Source organism: Malurus melanocephalus, unplaced genomic scaffold, assembly GCF_030028575.1.
Source record: "Malurus melanocephalus ecotype Western Australia unplaced genomic scaffold, MMel_1.1 scaffold_157, whole genome shotgun sequence".
Lineage (NCBI taxonomy): Eukaryota > Metazoa > Chordata > Aves > Passeriformes > Maluridae > Malurus > Malurus melanocephalus.
The window spans coordinates 379,829-402,001 of record NW_026623389.1 but is presented as its reverse complement, the minus strand read 5'-3'; the positions used below and the strand labels follow the sequence as shown (position 1 = coordinate 402,001).

The 22,173-nt window shown below is 35.7% G+C and overlaps 1 protein-coding gene across 3 annotated transcripts in view; it reads right to left on the bottom strand.

Annotated features, from left to right (window-relative positions):
• Positions 1 to 22,173, bottom strand: part of ATP8A1 (ATPase phospholipid transporting 8A1) — a 105,192-nt gene that overhangs the window by 45,508 nt on the left and 37,511 nt on the right. For all 3 annotated transcript variants that reach the window (XM_057371756.1, XM_057371757.1, XM_057371755.1), the window contains 9 exons: positions 19,959 to 20,031; positions 17,836 to 17,941; positions 16,898 to 16,980; positions 16,668 to 16,717; positions 9,801 to 9,870; positions 8,672 to 8,756; positions 5,041 to 5,180; positions 3,809 to 3,947; positions 2,585 to 2,649 (listed from right to left, as the gene is read on the bottom strand). In XM_057371756.1, coding sequence (XP_057227739.1) covers positions 2,585 to 2,649; positions 3,809 to 3,947; positions 5,041 to 5,180; positions 8,672 to 8,756; positions 9,801 to 9,870; positions 16,668 to 16,717; positions 16,898 to 16,980; positions 17,836 to 17,941; positions 19,959 to 20,031 — 811 coding nt within the window. The remainder of the gene's footprint in view (positions 1 to 2,584; positions 2,650 to 3,808; positions 3,948 to 5,040; positions 5,181 to 8,671; positions 8,757 to 9,800; positions 9,871 to 16,667; positions 16,718 to 16,897; positions 16,981 to 17,835; positions 17,942 to 19,958; positions 20,032 to 22,173) is intronic.

Genomic DNA, 22,173 nt, shown 5'->3' with positions numbered 1-22,173 from the left:
GACAGCTTGAATCATGCCCAAAAAAGTCATTATTTTATGATCGGGTCCTGAGAACTTCAGCTTATATTCAGCAGACAATACAATTATCTATATCTGTGCAGCAGTGTGCTTTGGGAAGGTCACTGACATTTCATTAGCTACAGTACAGCGCTACCATGGAGTGCCATKAAGGAGATGCTACACTTGTGGATGTGGCACTTGCGGATACAGTTTAGTGGTGAACTCTCCTGTTTAAACTGATCTTAGTTTTTTAACACAAGCAGACATGCCATCAGATAGCTCCAAACATGCTACATATTGCAACCAAAAAACCCTATCCAAGACAAAACAAAGCTCCAATTGTAAAACTGTCATACTTAAAATTCCTTTGTGGGCATACTTCTTATGTTAAAGTTGAATGTCTCAAATTAAAAGCAGCATAAAAATGTGCCTTATTCACTTGACATCATTTACATGAAGTAGTTTTCAGTGATACTGAATGGTAATCAAACTATTTTCTAGTTCCAGCCTAAATTCACAATTAAGAAATAAGACTATCTGTGTTACAACTTCTGTCTATGAGTAACAGTGAAATTTAACAGTCCATTAGGTTAATAAGAAGGCAAATAAAATTCAGTGGTCTTTTATACAACTATAAGTACTGACTAACAAAACCCACATTTTGTTTGTGAAGCTAAGCAGATGTTCATGGGAGTAGAGCGTCATAATACATAATGCTGCGAAAAATTGAGGTATCTAAATGCTTTCAGTTCCATACCAGCTAATGCCTAGTGGGGAGAGGGGAGTTGAGTGGGGTTAAGGTATTTTTCATTTAATTTCATAAATAAGGGTATTWGTTCATATAAAAGAAGATCTTTTGTTTTAGCATATTCTTTGTAAACTCAGTTCACAGAGCTGGGATACAGTCTGGACAAATTTTGTTTATTCTAACTTCCTCTGTCTTGCATGCTTAAGCCATAATGACCAAACAGATAGGGAAKTTGTTTTGTTACATCTGTTTTTATATGTTTTAGAGACAGGGGACTCTGCCTATCCATGAAGGGATTAGATTTGGGTGACCTAAGTTTTAGGAAAAGCTACTGGTATGCAATGGACATGTACTATTACTTTACCAGCAAGGGGAAGAAGCATCGATGCACTTACTGCCACTGTTCTCAGTSCAATGTTTCAGTGTTTTTCAGAAGAGTATGCAGACCAAGAAAAGCCAATCTTCCTAACTCCAATGAACCTGTCAAGATCTTTATATAGGCAAGAGTCCATACTTCACAGAGACAAGGAGAAGAGGACTGGCACAGAGCAACTCTTCTCAAAGATCCCAAACAGAGAAGTGCTGCTACACTGGGATCATTTTCTTCAAGGTTTCATGGCTGCTCAGCTCCTCCCGTGTTGAGGAAACTGAGCTGTGCAGCAGCCCTCATGGGTGCACAGAGTACCAGTATAAAAGGTGGACTCATGCTACTCAAAATACAAACTTTGATTCTATGTGAATTCCTTAACAGACAATATTCCAACTAAGTATTACAGTCTCTTGCCAACTGTTACTGGTGTGCAGAAAGGAAARAGGAATCAATCCACCTTTGCAGCTGCACTGACTCAGTGTTCTGCAATCATAGCAGTCCATCCCTCTTCTCTATTTCCTGAAATCTGATCTACTCATCTATCAGAACTTTCAAAGTAATTTTTGATTCAACCATTCAACACTAGAAAAATAGAGATTGACACGTCATTCCAACCACACTAGCAAGCAAAGGACACAAGCTATACATTCATGAAACAGTAAAATGCACACCATCAAATGAGGCAGAAAACTACATAAAGCCTCTAGTTAAAGTATTTGCATAGAGCTTGTTTATTCTTATTTTTTGAACTGCCTCTCAAGACTACATTCACCTGCTGCTGAAAAGCCCCATTATACATGGTATCACCAAAACCAAATTTGCAAGTAGCCAGCTTGCATATACAAATTCAGCTGCCATAAGATATTTGCATCTCCATGTACTCTGGGTGTATAAGGAAAGAATCTCTAAACCTCTATGGATTCTAGACACTCCACTTTGAATAAGGGAGTACAGTGCATATTATTTCAGGTACTACCTTTTWTTCTTAAACCATATTTATATAAATTTACTCCAAAAAGATATTGCTTGATAGACATTTATTGAAYTTTGGAATCATCACACTAGAAGTGGTTTTCTGTAATGCTTAATGTGAAGCTCTAGGTTTTGAGCCTGCATGGATGAAATCCATTACATGGAATTTGTTTGCTCGTAGTTGTAAAGTTCCTTTGTGTAGTAGCTACACTGTGATTTCAGAAGGTACAGTCTGTTTTCTAGTTATTCAGCAACATTTTGTCCCAAAGACCATACAGTCTTCCAAAGATGGAACACTAAAATTAAGAAAGTAATCCACCAAAACAAACATAAACAACAGCCCCCAAATAATGGTTTTGGCAGAATTTTCTACTTTTGTCCAGATAAACAGATGATCCAACTTATTTTTTTACAACACCTCCACCATGATGTCTTGATATTTTAAGCACTAAAATAATGTTTCATTAACTGAGAACTTTGAAGATTTTACTTACGTCAAGAGAGCCTTCATTTATAACAATTAGTCCCATGTTCTTTCTCAGAAGTTTACAAGAGTGACCTGTTAGAAAAGATTTTGTTTTCAAAAATCTGTTTCACAAAATCCATTATAATATAACAAGGCATTTTTTCCTATAAAAGAATTACAGACACAATTAAAAATAAGACTTCCCCAGCTGAAGTCAATTAAAAAAATCCTGCTGCATTTTATACAAGTACATACAGGTACTAAGTCAGAACAGTTATAATTTCCCTTGCTGCAAGTTGCAACTGTTCTGCCTTTTTCAAAGGTGCTTTAAAGAGAGTTACAGAAAACAACAGACAGATCTCCCTGAGCCTTGCAAACTTTTAGAATGCAACTTGCATTTTGTACAGAACTTGAATATACACATGTTCTCATTCTCTTATTCTTTGATGCATTAAATGCTAATAATGTAGGCTGCCTAGACAAATATCTATCACTATTCTTAATAAAGTGGAAATATTAGTATTATGTGTATTGACACAAACCTGAAGGTACTAAAATAACCTTAGATYAACTGCCTCATGCGCATACGGAAAGTTCTTTAAGACTGGAGATAATAACAGCCAACAAAAAGGATCCATATGACTCAAGTAGGGTTTTATTCTGGACATGTATCTAGGCTTCAGCAAAAGTACTGATATGATCACATATCAGTGAAGAATATTAAATCTTAAAATATTAAGAATATTAAATCTTAAAAGCAGAAGAAATAGAAACTATTTAAAAATAGTGATTTATCATTACTGAAATTAGCATTTTTTTCCCATCCTTCATAATAAGAGGAAAAAGAAAAATAAACCTTTGTTAGTTCACCTTTCTTGGAAAGAAGGAAAAATAGAGAAGGGAAACTAAGAATACTTATATTCTCTTAATATTATTGCCTCTCAAAGTCAAAATCCAATRTATTCTTTTAAATTCATTCCATATGCTATAAAAAAGTATAGCTGCCTATTTTTTTGCCTCATCTCTGACATAGCTTTCTTGCTTTTAGTATTTTAACAGAGGCAGAATCCACCATTCCCTACCCTTCCCCTACCAGTGACTAAAAATAAGTTCACATTCAAAATCTGGAGTGACATATAATAATTAGTATTTTTTACAAGACAACTTTCCATTCTGAAAGAAATTTTACTCCATGAGCTGCTATTATTTCTAAACCTGTATCAAAGCCATCAAATAAATGCAAATATAATACCAATGTTAATAGCAGTCTCTTGCTTGTCCCCAGTAAGTATCCAAATTTTTATGTCTGCTTTCATGAGTGTCTCTATGGTTTCAGGCACTTTGTCTTGTAGTTTATCTTCAATTGCTGTTGCTCCAAGCAGCTGAAGATTCTGTGAACATAAAATATTTCGTATGTATAGGTTTTTTCAGTTTAAACTCAATTTCAATCTTCCATTTCTTTTATTTAACTCCAGTATTTATAACAAGATTAATGCACTCTAAACTTATTATTCYGATTTGGTATCAACAAATAAAGAACTTCCAGTTTATTCTTATGACCTTTMACTTAGATATCTGAGTGGCTTGACAAAACTGCACAATGTGACCACTCAAATTTCAACCAATAATTCACAAGCTCAGTAGCTTGTTCAGCACAGTTACTTTTTCTTGAGAGGCATCTCTCTGATTTGAAGGAGTGCTAGTACCATGTCTTCTCTCTTTTAACCATTTCTCTTCACTTTGTAGAAAAAATCCAAAACAACTGTCAATTCATCTTAATCTTAGTACTTTATGTTTGATTAAGGGAGGGATTCCTTCTGCTAACTGAAGCTGGCAGAACAGCCATCCTTTTCCAAAATGCATGRCACAGTGAAAGAGCAACAGGCAACGGTCACATTCTACAGCAATAAAAATTTTAACTCAGAAAAATGAAAAACGTCTTAGTTGAGCATCAAAAAAATATTACCTGCTGCAGCTGGGAAAACTGCCTCCTTGCAGATATTCAARACCTCATCAAAGTGTTGGGCAAGCAAAACTATCCCTGTTTTGAGCACTGATTTCTGACTAAATGACCTCCAAAAGTCCCTCCAATTCTGACTACTCCATTGTTCCAAGATCATTATAATAAAGCAGATGTTGTTTATCTGTTATTACCCTTTATTTGCACACTAGAAGGACTCTGAAAAAAACCTTTTCAGTAGTTCAACCCATAACTGACACTTTCTAGCAAGGTAGTTACTTGCAGCAAAAACTTTGTCAGATTAACTTTTCCTTGATTTTGATTAWCTAAAGGACTCCATGACACAGCTGTCAGTATACTGCTAGATTTTTTTCTGTCTAACCAGTATTCCTCAATAGTGATTGCCTTTTCATGGTATAGAAAATAAGGACAATAATTAAGAACCCACTCTTCTGTTCATCCCTCTGCCCATCCTGCCCCCCAACCAACCCAAACCCCAGAAAGCCACTTCAAGCTACACATACTTTTTCAATTAGTTCATAGCTCTCCTCAAGTTTGAGTACTCTGTTTTGTATAGCTGTAGAAGCACGGTGATAGACATCTAACCACTCTTGATAATCACTTTCCGAAATCTCAGCCACAGCAAAACACAGAGTTCTTAAACCTAAAAAGAAAGCAGATAATGATTTAGTATTTGCTAGTCCCTTCCCTGATATGCCAGCAATAAGTAACTTTTGAAAGCTGAATGTATTCTATATTCTGTATTTTATGTATGCTTATGCCTTATTTTCAACTTACTGCTGCACATCTTGAAAAACTTTTTAAACACACATGAAGTAAAAATGTGCTATAAATATAYTCAACAGAGTAACAGTTTCAAAGAATCTGAATATAATACAGGTGATGTACTTCAGGGGAGAAATTATCAATTTTTATGTAAGACTGACTTAGCTTAAACTGTAAAGGAGACATGAAGCAATCCCAACACTTGCTGAACAAGTATATACACTGAAGCATTAAAACTGTGAAATTTAATTGTATTTCTGAGAAAAAAAAWTTATAAACTTAAATGCTGCTGTGCTGGAAAGATAAAGTAAAACCTAAAGTTAAGTTAAAACATATCAGCATAAGTTTACAACTGCCCTCTTCACCCCTCTTCAATATTCTTATGAAATTCTAGTTTGAAATTTATMATTTAGAAGCCAACTTTGAATCCCCTCATTTAATTTCCCATCTCAGAGATTGTTTCAACTTTCCAAATTCTTAAAATAAAATCATTATGTACTATTTTTTACTTAACAACCTTTGAGCTGTTTGTTATTATTAATGTATTTTTTCCTTCAGCAGAAATCTGAAATAAGCACTACAGCAAAAATTTGAGACTGCATGATTTTCAGAAATATCTACTTTTGACAACACACATTTAYATTCACTTTAAGTAGCTAGGTGTGAATTTTCTAACAATTCATTTTCACATATTACTAGATTCCTAGAGAATGAAGTTGGCCTAACTCTTGATATACAGTTTGCAGGCTAGCAGATTTAGAATGGGGGCAGGCAAGACCAATGCAGTTACCCTTTSGTCATTTGCCCACTCTGCTCTAGGAGATGAACAGCACCATAACCAGGGATGGCTAAATGGAACCTCTTTTTGCTCACAGGCTTCTGGAGCTTACAGCTTAGCATCGGCGGGAAATTTTAAGAGATGGGGTATGGAATAATACATGTGTCTTAGATGTAAGAGTAATTTAGTATCTTCAGAATGAAAACCATGTGTAATCCTAGTATTCAGACAACAGCATTATGAAGACTATCTAAATTTAAGAGAATAAACTCAAGGTCGACAACTCAACTGATTTTTTTCTCTGCATAAGAAGGATATGCTAACAAGGTCCAAAGCAATGAATATAGGTGAAGGGGGGGAAAGGAATCTCTGTCTGACTAACAGTGATACTATTTCACAATGCTTTCAACATATTTTCTGCAGACGATAAAATGAAGAAAAGAAATCCAAGTGTATGGAATGTCAGCAAATATTTTTTTCAAGCTATATGCTTTCTCATTTTAAATCAGTACCTAATTATTTTTTCTATTTTTAATACAATTCTGTTCATTGTGGTTTAACAGACTCTTCCAAATAAAAAAAAAGTGGAAAACAAAATATCACTMAGCCTGCTTCTTAACAGACTGGAACAACACAGGAAAATTACAATTTTCTATTTATCCAAGCAGGCATTAACACTCAAAGCTTAACAAACGCTTACATATAAATGCCAGCCATGCTAACCACTTCATTTTTGAACGACACACCAAGAGCATGCAGCAAATGCCAAGGACATACTGTCCTGCCACATGAAAGGATACTCATGAGAAACTTTGCAACACCATTGGCTGCAATTTAAATCTGAAGCAAAAATAAATACCAATTTTTTAATCGATTCCAGAGATACGTAATTTTTTTTAAAGATGGAATTTTATGCTTTTAAAAAGGTTAAAAATTCACTCTTCTGAACAATAGATCTTTTCATCTGTTGAAAATAAGGATATAAAAAGTACCTGCACAAGCTTCTTAATACTAACATATGTACAGTGATTCTAAAAACAGGTGGAATTTTTCACTTCTTATGTTGATTCATTAGTAAAACCCAACTGCTAAGGAGTTGTCCTACTGCTTTAATAAGAACAGTAATTAAGAACTGAATTGAAATTTTCATGTCAATTCATAAAGGACAGCAGATAGTGATCTAATTTTGTCTTTTTGGTAACCAAATATATTACATTGCCTTATGACCTAATTAACTTCACACCTAAGTAACTTTTTCTTGACTAATTCTGGTTAAGCCTTTCTAGAACCTCCATGAGGGTGTGGGTTGTACCATCAATTAAATTTGTTTGGTTTTACTTCTTCTTGCAACTTCATTGTATAATTTATTCTAACTTTATTACTTTAAGATTCTTTAAGACTAGCCAAATATTTCCTGCAGAGATCTTAATATGAAAAACTAACAAACAAAACAGATCTGTGACTTGTTTTTGCTGTCACTGAAAGAACCAAGAGGCTGAAGCTGCTTAATACACTGGTCTAAATTTCATCATAAACCAAAAGATAAAAAAACTAGAGAAGCCATATGTATGACAGAAAAATGACCTTTCATGATAACAAGGATGTTTGGCCAGATATAGTTAATAAAACATATGGATTGTTTTTAGAAGGAAAATATTTCAATAAAGTTTGTTTTCCAGTGTAAGTTTATTTCTTTGAGACACATTAAAGATAATCTTAATATTCTAGTAGCAGTGTATTAGAAAAATGAAGAGGTAAAAACTTGCAGCTCAGATTCCCCTAAGTCTTATAATTCTGCTTCCAACTACTCACTACCAATTCACTGATAAATTAAAACACTATGATACTGCACAGTACAACACTATAATCCTTTACTGAGATACCAAGGGGATATGGCATGGAATATCTAGGAACTGTTCGGGAATCTTTCCACAGTCCGCTTTTCTGTTCACATCTGTACAGTGAAATCTACTATAATTAAAATAACTAACCAGCTGCTTGTTACCAATCATCTCAATTTCACAGTCTTTTAAATTTTACTTACTATTCCTAYTACACAAACCCTCACAGAGAGGTTCTCTGGCAACTTTTTTGTGAAAGTGATTATTAAAACCGCAGACACCAAAACACACCATACGGATGCTGGCAATTTCCCTTACTGGGACTGGTGACAGAAACAATACAGCTTAAAGCTACCTTAAAAGCACTACACTAATAATTTCCAACCATCTTCACTTWGGCTACTTCTTCCTGTGTGCCATCCCTACAGCATTCACTGTGTGTGGGACATGAAAGTGACCATGGGAAATGAGATCTTCACAGAAACAATGTGCCATGTGTTTGCTCTCTGGAAAAATATGTTTTGGTTAAAAGACTCCACTGTGTACTCTGCGGGTGTGTTGGGCTGGTTTTTGGGTTTTTTTAAGCATGAAGTTGTTACTTTCTCAAGAAGAGGAAGACTTCATAAGGAGATGTTGCTACAACATAATTTTCAAACTTAACATGAATAAAACACTACAGCAACATAAAACTGAAAAACTGAGAAGCAACTGAATTTCATATTCATTTTTACATTGAATAATATAACCCACCTTCTGTAGCAAACTGCTCTAAATGYTTTAAGGTGATCTCTTTGTATTTTGAACTTTCAGCAAGACGGTCATAAATTACAGTATCCTATAAAACAAATAAAATGAGCTCAGAACACTTTAATAGAAAAATGATTTTTTTTGTGTAGGCAATAAAATCATGTAGGAAAATAGCAGAAAAATAGACAGAACTGTATTATTTAAGCATCAAAAATTAATAATCTTATTTCAGAAGTTAAAAAAGGACATTCTAATCTTCAGATTTTCTAAATTTACAAATCCTGMTAGAATACAGTTTATCTCTTCTACATTCTTTTATGTTATTGTCCCTTATTTTGAAAAACACCAAAATGCTGTCTTCCCCTTTTAATAGTAAGCCCTCAAAGTAAAGTTAGTGTTACATAACTGCCATTCTCAGTTTCTTTGTAGCCAGCTTTTCTTCACTTGAGATGATACAAAATGGACATTTATACTCAACCAACTCCCTTAAACCATTCTGGAACTGGATTTCATCTCCTTCCTCCTCAAATTTGACTTAACATATATATCAAGAACTAATGAGAAACTCTACTATTCCCAAACACATTATGATAACAAAAGCTCTCCACAGGTTCTGGTTTTGGGAAAATTTACTTCTGTGTAATATCAATGATTCTGTGTAATATCAATGACAGCTTAAAATTCCCATCTAGTCAATTATGCTAGATTACTATATCTACCTAGTGACCCATGCTCAGCTACTCAAGCAAGTAATTAATACATTCATCTACATGTTGATCCATTTTCTTGGAGGTGGTCCTTTAACAATTTTGATTCCTGTTGGAACTGGGTCCCATTTATACATGGAGTACAGAAGGAAGCAATTAATAGGAAGCACAAAGGTATTAGTCCAGTACAAAGAACAGCATTAACGGGTCTGTCATAACTTTATAGGCAGCTGGTGAAAAAAAGACATTAACTAGTTAATCACATTGAACAGCTACATAGAAAAACAATGTAAATTGCAAGAGGCACATCAACATCCCTTCCCTCACATTTTCATTATTTTGCCTGCAGTATAACAACCTTTTGCCTTCATATTTGTATTGGTAGTATGTATTCTTCATTACAGTGAAAACAGAATAAAACTCACAGCTCCTTTGCAGTAGAGTCTTAACTTTCCTGATGGTGTGCGAACTATCACTGACATTCTCTTCCTAGTGCTGAAAGAGAAATAAATGCTCTTTATTTACATTTATTTATATAAGGTGGTTCATAAATACAAGCATTTACCACTATTTTACCTAATCATATCAACAGATATCTTATATAACACACAGAATAAGAAGTCAGTATTCTCTACTCTGAATTATCTCAGATGACTGGGATGAAAAACAGTTTTAGTGTCTTAACAATTAAAAAGAATGCTATTTTTCTGTGCATACTTCTGTAGGCTTTTTCCCCATCAAAATGATTTGGTGAATTATCACCTTCATCTGAATCCTGTGCACTGATGACAAAAAAGCATCTTAAAGCACAAAGCACTTGTGACCAATATCATGAACAGGTAGTGTATCATGCAAAGTTTCCTTTTTTTTCTTCCTTCCCAGCCAGAAGTCTTGTACACCGTACTGTGCTGTAATCCTATTATTGTCATCCAGAGTTTCATTTATCACGCGAAGTTTTCAGTATGCTAAGAACTGGAAACAGGCTGGAATAATTTTAGCTACTCTCTGGCTCCCAGTTGTTAACAAAATCCAAGAATTTTTTCCTTTTGTCCTCATAACTGAGGTAGAAATGGGAGGAAAGTATGGAGAAGACAGTCATGCTCTGCTTTCTGTCTTCCTCCCTTTGAGGTTTGCCAACAAGCATTCTTTAGGTGYGAGATCATGTCCTGTCAAGATACATATTTATATCATAAGTCTTTCAAATTTCAACTTTATAAATAAATCTACAGAAACTATTCAGAGAACAAAACATTTCTCATAGAACAGGTCACAGTAAAACCGAGACAGAAATAAATGGTCCTTTAAYAATTTTGATTCCTGTTGGAACTGGGTCCCATTTATACATCATCAAAGAGCATTATTGTATAAATGGTTCCTGAAGTTCAGACTGCCATGGAAAACATCCTGTAAAAGGAATGTGGACATAGGTGAAGGAAAGAATTTTATAATTACTGGTGAAGTAACAGGCTGAATAGTATGTTCAGGAAAATATTTTCCAATTCCACCTGTGTGTGTGCTTTGCTTCAAGCAAAAACTTCTGAACAGCAATATTAAATTACATTGTTACAGTGAATATTGCACAAAAGAGCATAGAAAGCCATTAGCTACTACAACTCCTTTTCCATTTCACCTCTAATGCAAAAACACCTCAGATAAGCAGAATTCCAAAAAACTTTTGATAGCGTCCAGCTGGGGATCTACTTAGACAACGCAGGAGAAATTAAGATCATCTAAACTACAGTTAAGCTACCTAAAGTAAAAGCAAGTCTCAGATCTRCATTGATTCCTGCCAAGACTATCTAGCCTACTGCTATTTAAACTTATTACACTTGCCTGAATATTCAGTTCAGAAATTGTGGAGGGATTACAGTAGGTTGGGAATGTATAAACARTAAATGGATGTATTTGCCCTTGATAGGTAAAAACTCAGTAGTTTTGTAATTGTCTTGCAATACCAGAAGACTGCAACCTTGAAATCCTGCAGAGAGCTGCATATTATTTTASTAGATATGTATCAAAGAATAACCAATGTTTTTCTGTAGTATTTTGAAACTCTAGCTATACAGACAGATATTGAATCTTGACTGACATACACTTTCTTAGTAAAACTGCAATAAAACTAATGACCAAGAATTGCTGTTAAGACTTCTAATTTTTTATGAGCCTCTTCATTGCAGTGACAGTTTTATTTCCTTTCCTGGTGAACTACAGTAAACCACAAAATTGTACGACTACAAATAATTGTCAGTGTGAGACCATTGTTTTGTTCTGCTTTTTTGCCATAGAACTGATGAGAGCAGCCATAAAGATGATCCAGTCATAATGGGAAAAATACTGAACAGAAGGTGTTGGCTGAAAATTGCTTCCAGCCTAGAAATTGAAGACATCCTCAGAAATCATCAATATGCACAAAACAAGAAACTGCAGCTACAACCAATTTTTTTTTCTAGAAAAGGGATAAAATATCATGGGAAAGTAGGAATTGGCAAATATCTGGAAAAATAAAAATTGGTCTAGGAGAAAAGAACACACCATCATCTCGTGGCTATTCCAGGTGAAATACAGAAGAAATTAGCAGCATGTACTGACTGCTGCATGTGGTGGTGTCCTGCACTGACTTWCTCATAGCAAACATGTAGCCTAACAGCCATCCCCATGCAAATTGTTCTCAGGGTGTGTTTCTATACATCTGTATTCCTTTACTAATAGTAATTTTCAGTAATATGTAATAAACAACAACAACAAAAAAAAAAAGTAGAAAACAAACCCTCTGCATCCTTGTGTGCCATGGAACCCTGCAAACCCACTATTATGATTTCTATACACCTGCTGGCTGGGTAACCCTTTGGGCTGTGACAAAGAAGCAGAATAGCTGGTCATTCCCATGGAGTTGCCATGGGATTATAAATAGAAGCATCTTAAAGGGACAGAAATAATTCCCTTAGCCACGAGATATACCAGTTTCAAAAGTAGCTTTTGATAGGTCCATTTACTCTAAAATGTGACTTAATTCAAGATTAAACAACCACAGAAAACGCCACTACAGAGGGTCTGGTACCTCCTCTGTCAGCCACTTATTCCTTTTTTTACTTTTAGAAGTATCAGATCTTCAGTCACAAAACAGGGATCAGTGTATTCTGGGTCTCTTTGAATGATAGAGAGGAGATAGGGCCTCAAATGCTCTAGGATGCCTTCTGTCTGCCCAGTACAAAGCTAAGACAACATGGATTACTCATGAAACTGATCACACAGGAAGAGACTAGTCAAGGTATGAGTTACAGGTAAATACACTGGCATTCTAAATCAAAAATATAGGAATTCAGACAAGRAGCTTTTAGCTGTAAATATCACAGAGGGCTTCTGCTAGGTTATGGAGGTATGTCCCAGGGATACAGATGAAAATCAGTCATTAAATCACTAGACAGCACATACTCCAGATATGAAGATATTATTGCTACATATCTACTCAATACTTGCCCGTGAAATTAACTCTGGTGCTAAAAATGCAATTCATTCCTCCTGGATACAGATACAAATCAAAGCRGATACAAATCAAAACCTCATTCAGTAGCATTGCCAGTAATGACATGATGATGCAAGGACTGATGTGCAATTTGTGCACTGAGAGTGGACATCACTTATACTTAATGTTACAAGGAATCACACACTCAAAATCTTACTCACTTTCACAAATGGCCCAGGTGAAAAGACAGGGCATGTAGTTGGCTCAGGGATGAAAACAAACAAGACATTCTGTGCTTCTGGATATGTGACACAGTGCCTTGCTTTACCCTGCCCTGCAGACACATTCCCTAGGAGTCAGTCTGGGCTGCCGAGACAGCTGCAGTTTTTTTATTTGTTACCAGGTGACAAAATACAAGGACAGGCACAACACTGCACAATTCTTTCCCCAACAGAGCCCTGAACAGCAGTGGATCTGAGCAACTCTTCACTTCCTAGAGCTAAAGGTRCCACAGCAGTTGTGGCATCTGAGCAGACTATCTACTAGAGGCAATGTAAACTCAGCACAAGTTATTAAGACACTATTTGCTCCACAGAGATTAGCACCACATTTTAGAAATAACGTTTGGCTGGTTAAAAATTATCGGTATAATACTCTCAGAATGTTTTCAGTATGATCACCTGCTACTTAGACTGCCAAGTACTTCCTTGCCATGAACAAAGTATAATTACTSTGTTGCATAAGTCTGCTTCTCTTTTCACAAGCCAAAATATAATCACTGAAAAAAGAATGCCAGAAATGACAAGTCTACCAAGTATTCCTACAAGTTTTAGTTCTGTAACCTACTCCTTCAGAAGACTATCAGTTGACACTGTTGCACTCCACTTGTAGAACTACGAGTCTTTACTGGAAAGGGCAATGAAATAATTTGCATTTTTTTCTGGGAAAAACTTGGAACACCTGCAAACTCTTAACAGTTTCTTCAAAACAGTTTACTTCTCTGAAGCTACATGCTCCTACCCATACAAATGGAGCTGTTTTGGAGCCAAAATTTCTCTTGCCATGGAACACGGGTGACCTCTAGTGCTTCCAACAAGGCAATTCCAAGCAAAGCTTAATACTGCAGAATGAGAGAAAAAAGAGCTATAAAAGCTGAATACTTAATAAAGTTCTGCGATCAGTATCCACCAAAAAACCTAGTCCTCCACAGGCTAAGATTTAAAAGCAAATTTCGTGTCTTCATAAAGTATCACTGTTTAAATCACAATTTTAGACAAGACACAGAAGTTTAAACAAAAAATGTATAAAATCAAGATGATAATCAAAACCAGAAACAAAGCAGGAATCCTTCACTGCTACTCCAGAAATGCAGTATTGTGTTGGTTTTACTTGGCCCAGTTTTTGGAGGTGGGGGGGCCAAAAAGATGGCGCCTGTGRGAAGCTTCTGGAGGCTTCCACCATGTCCRGCAGAGCCAATTGCTGTTGGCTCTGAGGATGATGGACATGCCACTGACCAAACCTGGGCCAATTGGAGATGGTGGTTACGCCTCTGTGAAAACATATTTAAGAAGAAATCAAAACAAAGGTGGTAGACACAGTAGTTTTGCCAGAGGAGAACGAGGAGACTGAGAATATGTAAGGGAAGCAGACACCAAGGTCAGTGCAGGAGGGGAAGGAGCTGCTCCAGGCGCCGGAGCTGGGATTCCTTTGCAGCCCACGGTGACCATGGTGGAGCAGGCTGTCCCCCTGCAGCCCATGGTGACCATGGTGGAGCAGGCTGTCCCCCTGCAGCCCATGGTGACCATGGTAGAGCAGCTGTCCCCCTGCAGCCCACGGTGACCATGGTAGAGCAGCTGTCCCCGTGCAGCCCATGGGGTCCACAGAGGGTGCAGAGATCCACCCGCAGCCCATGGAGGAGGGAGGTCCCCACGCCGGAGCGGGCGGACGCTGAGAAGGGGCTGTGTCCAGCAGAAGAGCCATGGAGAGAGAGGCCTTGCTCCCGAGATTGAACAGCCTGGCCTTGGGCCTGCACCCAGGGGACGAGGGACCCCATGGTGCAGCAGTTTGGGGATGACTGTCTGCCCGTGGGGGGACTCACACTGCAGCAGATATGTGTGAACTGCTGCTCGTGAGAGGGGAACCGCACCAGAGAGGTTCACAGAGAACTGTCTCCTGTGGGAGGGACCCCACGGCAACGCAAGGGAAGGACTCCTCTCCCTCAGCAGCCGCAGATCGATCCGGTGATGAACTGACCAACCCCACACCCCGAACTGACCAACCCCACACCCTGAACTGACCAACCCCACACCCCGAACTGACCAACCCTGCACCCTGTTCACCCCCCACTGCTTTGTACTGTCGGTGGGAAGGGGGAGGGAGTGGGGAGAAGATCGGTGTCTTTGAGGGTTTTATTTGATTTCTCATTCTCCTCCTCTGACTTTGTTAGTAATAAATTCACTTCATAATTTAAGTAGAGCCTGTTTAGTCCATCAAGTGTTTCCTCCCTGCTCCTTATCTCAACTCATGAACCCTTTTGTTAATWTTTTTCCCCTTTGCTCTTCTCTGCCCAGTGGTGGTAGGGGAGAGCGAATGAGCAGGTGTTGTGAGGGCCTGGCTTTCAGCCAGCATTCTAAACCACGATAACTATGAACTTCCACTTAATTCAAATTAACATCAATGCACTTTGCATTACATACTTGCTAACTTTCAAGAAAATAAAATGCAAGCAATGCCTGAAAAAAAAATGAAACCATGACATAAATCTCAAACAAATCACATGTCCTCTACAATACATAAAACCAACATTAATTGCAAATAGACATTAAAATACATTCAAAACTATAGAAAATGCTTTCTGTTGCACCCTTTATTTTGTTTCATATTATTATTGTTAATACTATAACTATAGGCAACTATTCTGATTTCACCCAATTTATACATSTTCAGTCTGTCTCTCCAGTGTTGCATTGGATTGCTTTATTTTTTGAGTTTTTTTCTTCTTTAGCTAACCCAAGGAAAATATAATAGGACAGGAAGGAAAACAACAATTGCTTTCCACAGGCACAATTACAAGTAATCATTTTAAGAAAAAAAGGAGCTTCCTCTACAGGCAAATCCCTTCCTTATCCTGTGCCAAAATAAGTAATGGGTCTACACAAACATTTGGAACACAGACAGCATACACATACAATATAAACAGCTTTACATATGAAGTATCTATCCATATTTCGTATGGGTACCTTTATAACTCCAACAGCTTTAACACAAAATTTTCACTGAATACTAAGTATGTGATACATTAATTCACATTCCAAAAAACCTAACTGTTCAATGCCATTGTGATGCTGCTCAGAAAATAATGACTTTCAGTCTAGAGTATTTAAACAAGCCATTAYTATATAGGTGTGCAATATTTAATTTTATCAGCCAAGATAAATACACTTACTTTTTAATAAATCATATGGTGCCAGGGCTTTCAGAAATATATTTAGAAGTTTGAGTATTTTCCTATACTATTTTACACAGATTTTTTTAAAGTTTTGAGATCAAAGGCTTTTTTCAATCTTTGAGCAAATGCAAAAGTGAAATATATTCGTTACTACATAGACAACAGGAAAAAGGAAAAGCCTCCAAAAATGTTTTACAATAAATCACTGGGTGTAATCTTAATCATGTACACTGCTTTGTCTATAGCGTGTTTACATATTACACAGATAAAAGCTACAAAACCTGCATACTTTGCCTTTAAAAAGATAAAAAATGCAAACATTTATATCAATGAGAGAGGTTCCTAAGTGTTTCCACAAAAAGACATCAAGTACAAATTTACCTTGTAAACTCCAGGACATTTAGCAGCTCATATCTCTCTTCCTGTCCCAACTACATAACAATTAAAAAAAAAAAAAAGGACGAGAATTAATAAACAAAACTCAAGCAAAAGAACCAAAACCAACCAAACAACATGTCAATACAAATGACAGCATCATGATGCCGTTATTCAGATTATCTAAAGTGAAGCAGAAGCAAATAGAGTGAATTATATTACTCCAATGTACTTACAGWCTCAATGATTACTGAGTCAGGTGTCCTTCCAGTGAATACAAAACGAAGATTCCTGGCTGCTCTGACCAATGCTCCTTCATCTGCAGCAAGTTAAATAGTTATTTTACAAATATAGCAGAAAACTGTTAGTTTACCCCAAGATTTAATCAACAAAGYCCAAGATTTTCTATTTTTGACTTTCTTTTTCCTTTATGGATTTTAAAGATTACATGTGGTGCTGGAAAAAACTCTTTGTTTCTCCTGTTAAAACTGACAAAATGACTTTACAGTTCAGAGAAAACAAGCCCTGAAAGGAACATGGCTCTCAGCTCAGTAATGAGAGCAAGCTCTTCACAGCATCTAGGCTAGCAGCTTCCTCAGTAGGGCACTGGACAAGGTAAGYAATTTCTCCTATCATAACTTGTAACTCATTAACTCAGCAGAGCTGAGCATATTTTATTCATTTTGCTTTGCTTCATCATTTCCTGAATTCAAAAATTGTCTATGAACCACAAATGGCTTGAAACAAACCTTTTACATTATAATATTTTCTCAATCTCTAATAAAATTTATTACAATTTCTAACCTATTAAAAACATTTCTGTTTTGATTACATAGTCTCTGTTCTAAATCACTACCATCCTGATTTGATTTTTATTTACTTCTGAGCTGTTCCTTTAGAATTCCACAGTAACCTGAAAACWCCTTGGTAGCTGTATGGTTACTGATTCTTTGCCCTTACATTATCCACAGGATATTCTAATGTATTTTCTAAAGATAATTAAAAAAGCTTAAATCCTTTTTTGACAAAACTGATTTTAGCTGATACCAATTCTTTTTTGAGGGATAGGGTTTTTACAGAAATTTTGGAAAATACTCCAAAAACTATAAACTGAATAAAATTTGCTTGTTGAGTTGATAGAATTTATTTTTGTTCAGAGTTATTTGAGTCTCACCTGGAGATGCTGCTTGATATATAATTTTATCACCTTCTCTTTCTGGAACGGCTGTATGACACACTGCCATCATTGTCAAGAACTCACATATTATTGGTGCAGTTGGCTAAGAAAAAAAACAGACATCAGAGTCTGATTAATCATTTAAGCAATAAACAAGCAAAATGTAAGAATAGATAAAAGACAAATAATGGCCCACAGAYGTGTAATGAAGGATTCTTTCTCTTTAAAAATTATACACTGATTTCAGCTTGCAGAATAACTTCTTTCTGTTTTACATACATACTGGTTATAGAAATAGAATTTAGTGGCATTTGCTATCATAACATTCAAAATTAGACAACCAAAAACATAGAACAGTTCAAATAAGCATTTTTAGGAAAGGTAAGCCTGAATGATATATTGAAATAATTTCACTTTATTCACAGAAGTCTTTTTGTATGTTCTTGTTTTTACTAAAAATTARTCTCTTTTATTTTTTCTAATACTGTATATAAAAGCACTGTTTAAGAACTTTTAGAAAGATGTAACAAACAGTAATCACATAGAAAATGTCACAAGATCAGACTGCCTTTAAAGTAGACATTTAGACGAATATATCAGACACTTCAAAGTGTAAAAAGTTGAAAAGAATTAAAAATTATTTAGCCAAAAGAGGGGAAAATAAAMATAAGCAAAACAGTTGACTGGACTTGACAAATGCAGCTAAGAACCTCATGAGAAGAACTGGCATTTGCCAGTTCATTAAAATGAATTAACTGACTCCTGAATGCTGTTTAAAAGAAACCCCAGCATTCCCTGTAAGTGAGCTTAAAGCAGCTGCCACCTCAACTTAGGGTTTCTTGTACCATATTTAAATTATTTCAGGTTTGTAGTAGACTAAGAATAACATTACAATTACTCTATAAAATACAATAATCTCTGAAAACTCATTTGATTCCGTAGTGCAGAAACAGTAGTGGAAGCAGGTTCCTTTTAGGAACTTAGGACCCTCAGGTCCCACTTAGGACCCTCAGATCCTCTCAGATGTATTCTAAAGGTTGAAGTATAAATTATTCTCAAAAGCACTTCAGAACACATTTAAATACATGAGGAAACCTCTCTTGAATGTGTACCTGAATTTTTGGATGCATAAAAATGCATTTTTATGGTCTGCATGCTCTAATTACATTTACTTAATACTACATATCTTCCAGAAAACTTTGAAGATTCAACACTTGAATACCAAGGMTACTTTGACAACAAACTATCTTTCAAACTATTCTACTCTGTCACTGGTACTGTAAATATAAATGGCCTGCGCAGGTAAATATGAGTCCCTTCTGCTTTAGAGGCACTTGAGAACTCTCTCAGATGTCTACCATAAAAGAYTGGCCCATCTGTAAGAAAAAGATGCATCACTATCTGTCAGTTAAACTGGAACTAGCCTCCTGGGAAGACAACATTTAAGAAAAGATTTACTTACAATTTACTCACACTCTTCAAAAAGAGATCAAACAGTTACACTGTTTAAAGTAGCTTTTCTTGGTTATGACTAGGTAAAACCATCTCTCGTACAAACAAAACCCAGAAAATGGTAATGATGCTGCTTTTAAAATCAGATCATAAAGTAACTTTTWAACTTCCTGAGAAATGTATTGTGTCTTTGGGGCAAATGCTGCTTCCAGAATGTCTCTTTCATTTCATCATCKGAAGATGTAACCTCATAGAGGTATGCCCACAAATACAATGCATATGGTTAACTCCTGACTCCAGTCCAAGCCCAGGTAAGTCATGTCAGGATGTAAATTAACTTGGCTCATCCTGAAAGCTTTAAAGGATGYCCTGACATCATACAGAACAGCATGACTATGGGTAAAACACCCACAGAATGAAGAACACAAGATTACTTCAAGCTCCTAACATTGGAACCATTGCATGAAAACAAAAAAGGGGAGGAGAAAAGAAGGGTTGAATCTAAYTAACATATATCAGCAGCAATTATAAAAGTATTCATGAGATCATGTTGGTTTTGTACAAATACACAATTCATTTATCTTCCTTCAAAGGACATAATCTTTCGACTTACTGAAAGCAATGATTTTATCTCACAAAACAATGGTCCTTGTTTCTATATAACTTACATGGTTGTTTTGAAGATTCTCCAGTAATGATACATCACTAAATGTTATATCTTCTCCATTTTGTGGGCCCTGCCTAGAAATATTAAGTAAAAAAGAGATCATTCTTAGCATCATTTTAACGATTTATATACAAATGATCCRAATGCAAGTTTTGGACTATAGCTGCTACAATGAAATCTGCAATCACATACTGTGAGAGAAAGAATTGAAAAGTAYGCTTTTCACATTTCCAAAGTTTATTTAATTTAACTAAACCTTGGTTTATATAAACACACTTAAATCCAACAAAGTCTCTTTGCTGGCTTCAGGTAATGAAGGATGAAGCAGAAAAGTATCTACAATGTAAGACTGTGGCTTCTGGTCTTCTGATCTCTAGRATGAGATTGTAGAATGGACTCAAAAAAAATATATGCCCAAAGAGATCACAGGTCATCAAGAAATCAGCATTTTTTTAATAGGTTCTCAAATGTTTGCAAAAATGGAAGTCTGAACTGATTTGTTCACCTCTTTCAGATACCAGGCTCAGAGAAGTCTGCATGTAGAGGGTTTGATTTATACTACTGATGATCAAAAAGAAATACATTAAATAGGTAGATAAAGACATAACAAGAGTGAAGACTTAGTAGATGCAAGAAGATGGTTCTGGAGAAATAAAGTCATACACCAACATTTCCCAAATTGCACAAATATTCTGGCTGACTGTGACAGCTCAAAAATTTAGTTACCTCTAGGAAGATTTGTGACTGCAGCTACAGTCTTAATACTACAGCTAAGTATTAACACAATCTAGTTTAGTCTCAATTTGAGTGAAACAAAACAGTGCTAAAAAGCAAATCTAGTTGAAGGAGAGGGTTTTTTTTTTTTCATTTAGTTTGGGACTTGCTTTGGATAATATAATCTTACAAAAGAATAAACATATTTGGTGATTTAACTTGAAGGGTAAGCCATATACATCCAAGGCAGTCGAAAGATTCTCTACGAACACCAAAAGTTAGCTGTTTTAGACCTGCACTAACTACCATTGAGGAATATAAAATGCAGAACCTCCTTTATACAGCCATGCATGGACTACTTTTTCTAACTATAATTAAAGTGAAAAATTTGAAGCATTTTCCTTCACCATGACTTCTTTTTTAAATGCAATGCAAATACATCTTGAAGYGCCCAATGATAGAATGTTTAGACACATTACATTAGTTTAGAGTCTAAACTTTAAGYTTTGTTAGCTTAAAGTTTTGTGATGGAAGTTTTCCAGATTCTCAGTGCTAAAACATGGAAAAATATTTGCAGGTGTATGCTGTGACAAAGTCAAAAAGAATTGTTTCTAACATCCGAAAAAAAAAAAAAAAAAAGAGATTTAAAAGATATGGGATTTAGTATATTAGTCATTTTAGGGCTAGAAATGTTATTGTCACAAACAGGTTTTATTAACTGCAATAGATTTACACACCAAGAAATTTCTTAAGTATCTTATTTTACAAGTATTTTCTATATGTTCATTTCCTATAAAAGGGAACTACTGATTTGGGTTGTTTTTTAACTACTGTCTGGATATCAGTTTATCCTTTTTAGATGTGCTCATACAGATTTTTATGTGTATTAGTCAAAATGGCTTATAAGCAAGTATGCTTAATCTCATGTAAGCACTGCATTATTTTGATCAAACCACTTGTATGCAGTTAAGCATACTTACACATCTCTAAGAAACTTTTTTCCTCTACATCAAATGATCATACTCAGGTCAGGTAAGATTTTGGGGTGTGCATAGGTACCACATTTTAAGTGTTATGGGAGAAATTTTTCAGGGTTTATTTCTTTTTTTTCTATCTAAACAAAAGATTATTAGTTCTAAACTAGCGAAGATATTTTTCCTTAAAGATGACAACACATTCCAGTTTTGTGTGACATTGCCTTTTTTACTTTCAGCAAATAGTTATAATTTAAAGACTGTAAATGACTTTTTTTCTCTGATGTATGAGGTTGCTTCGAATGGTATTGCAAATATTTTATTTAAGAAAGTATGAYGAAGAAGTACAAGGCATCATGCAGATGGCAGCAGAAAGGAAGCCAGGACTTTATCTTTTTTGAGGTTCTCATCAAGACATTAATGTTAGCTCCAAGTGTATTTGGATGCTGTAATCTGAGTTCCAGTTAAGAACAGTGTAGTGCTAATATTCTACAACTATCTATAGGAAGTAAAATAGTAACAATAACA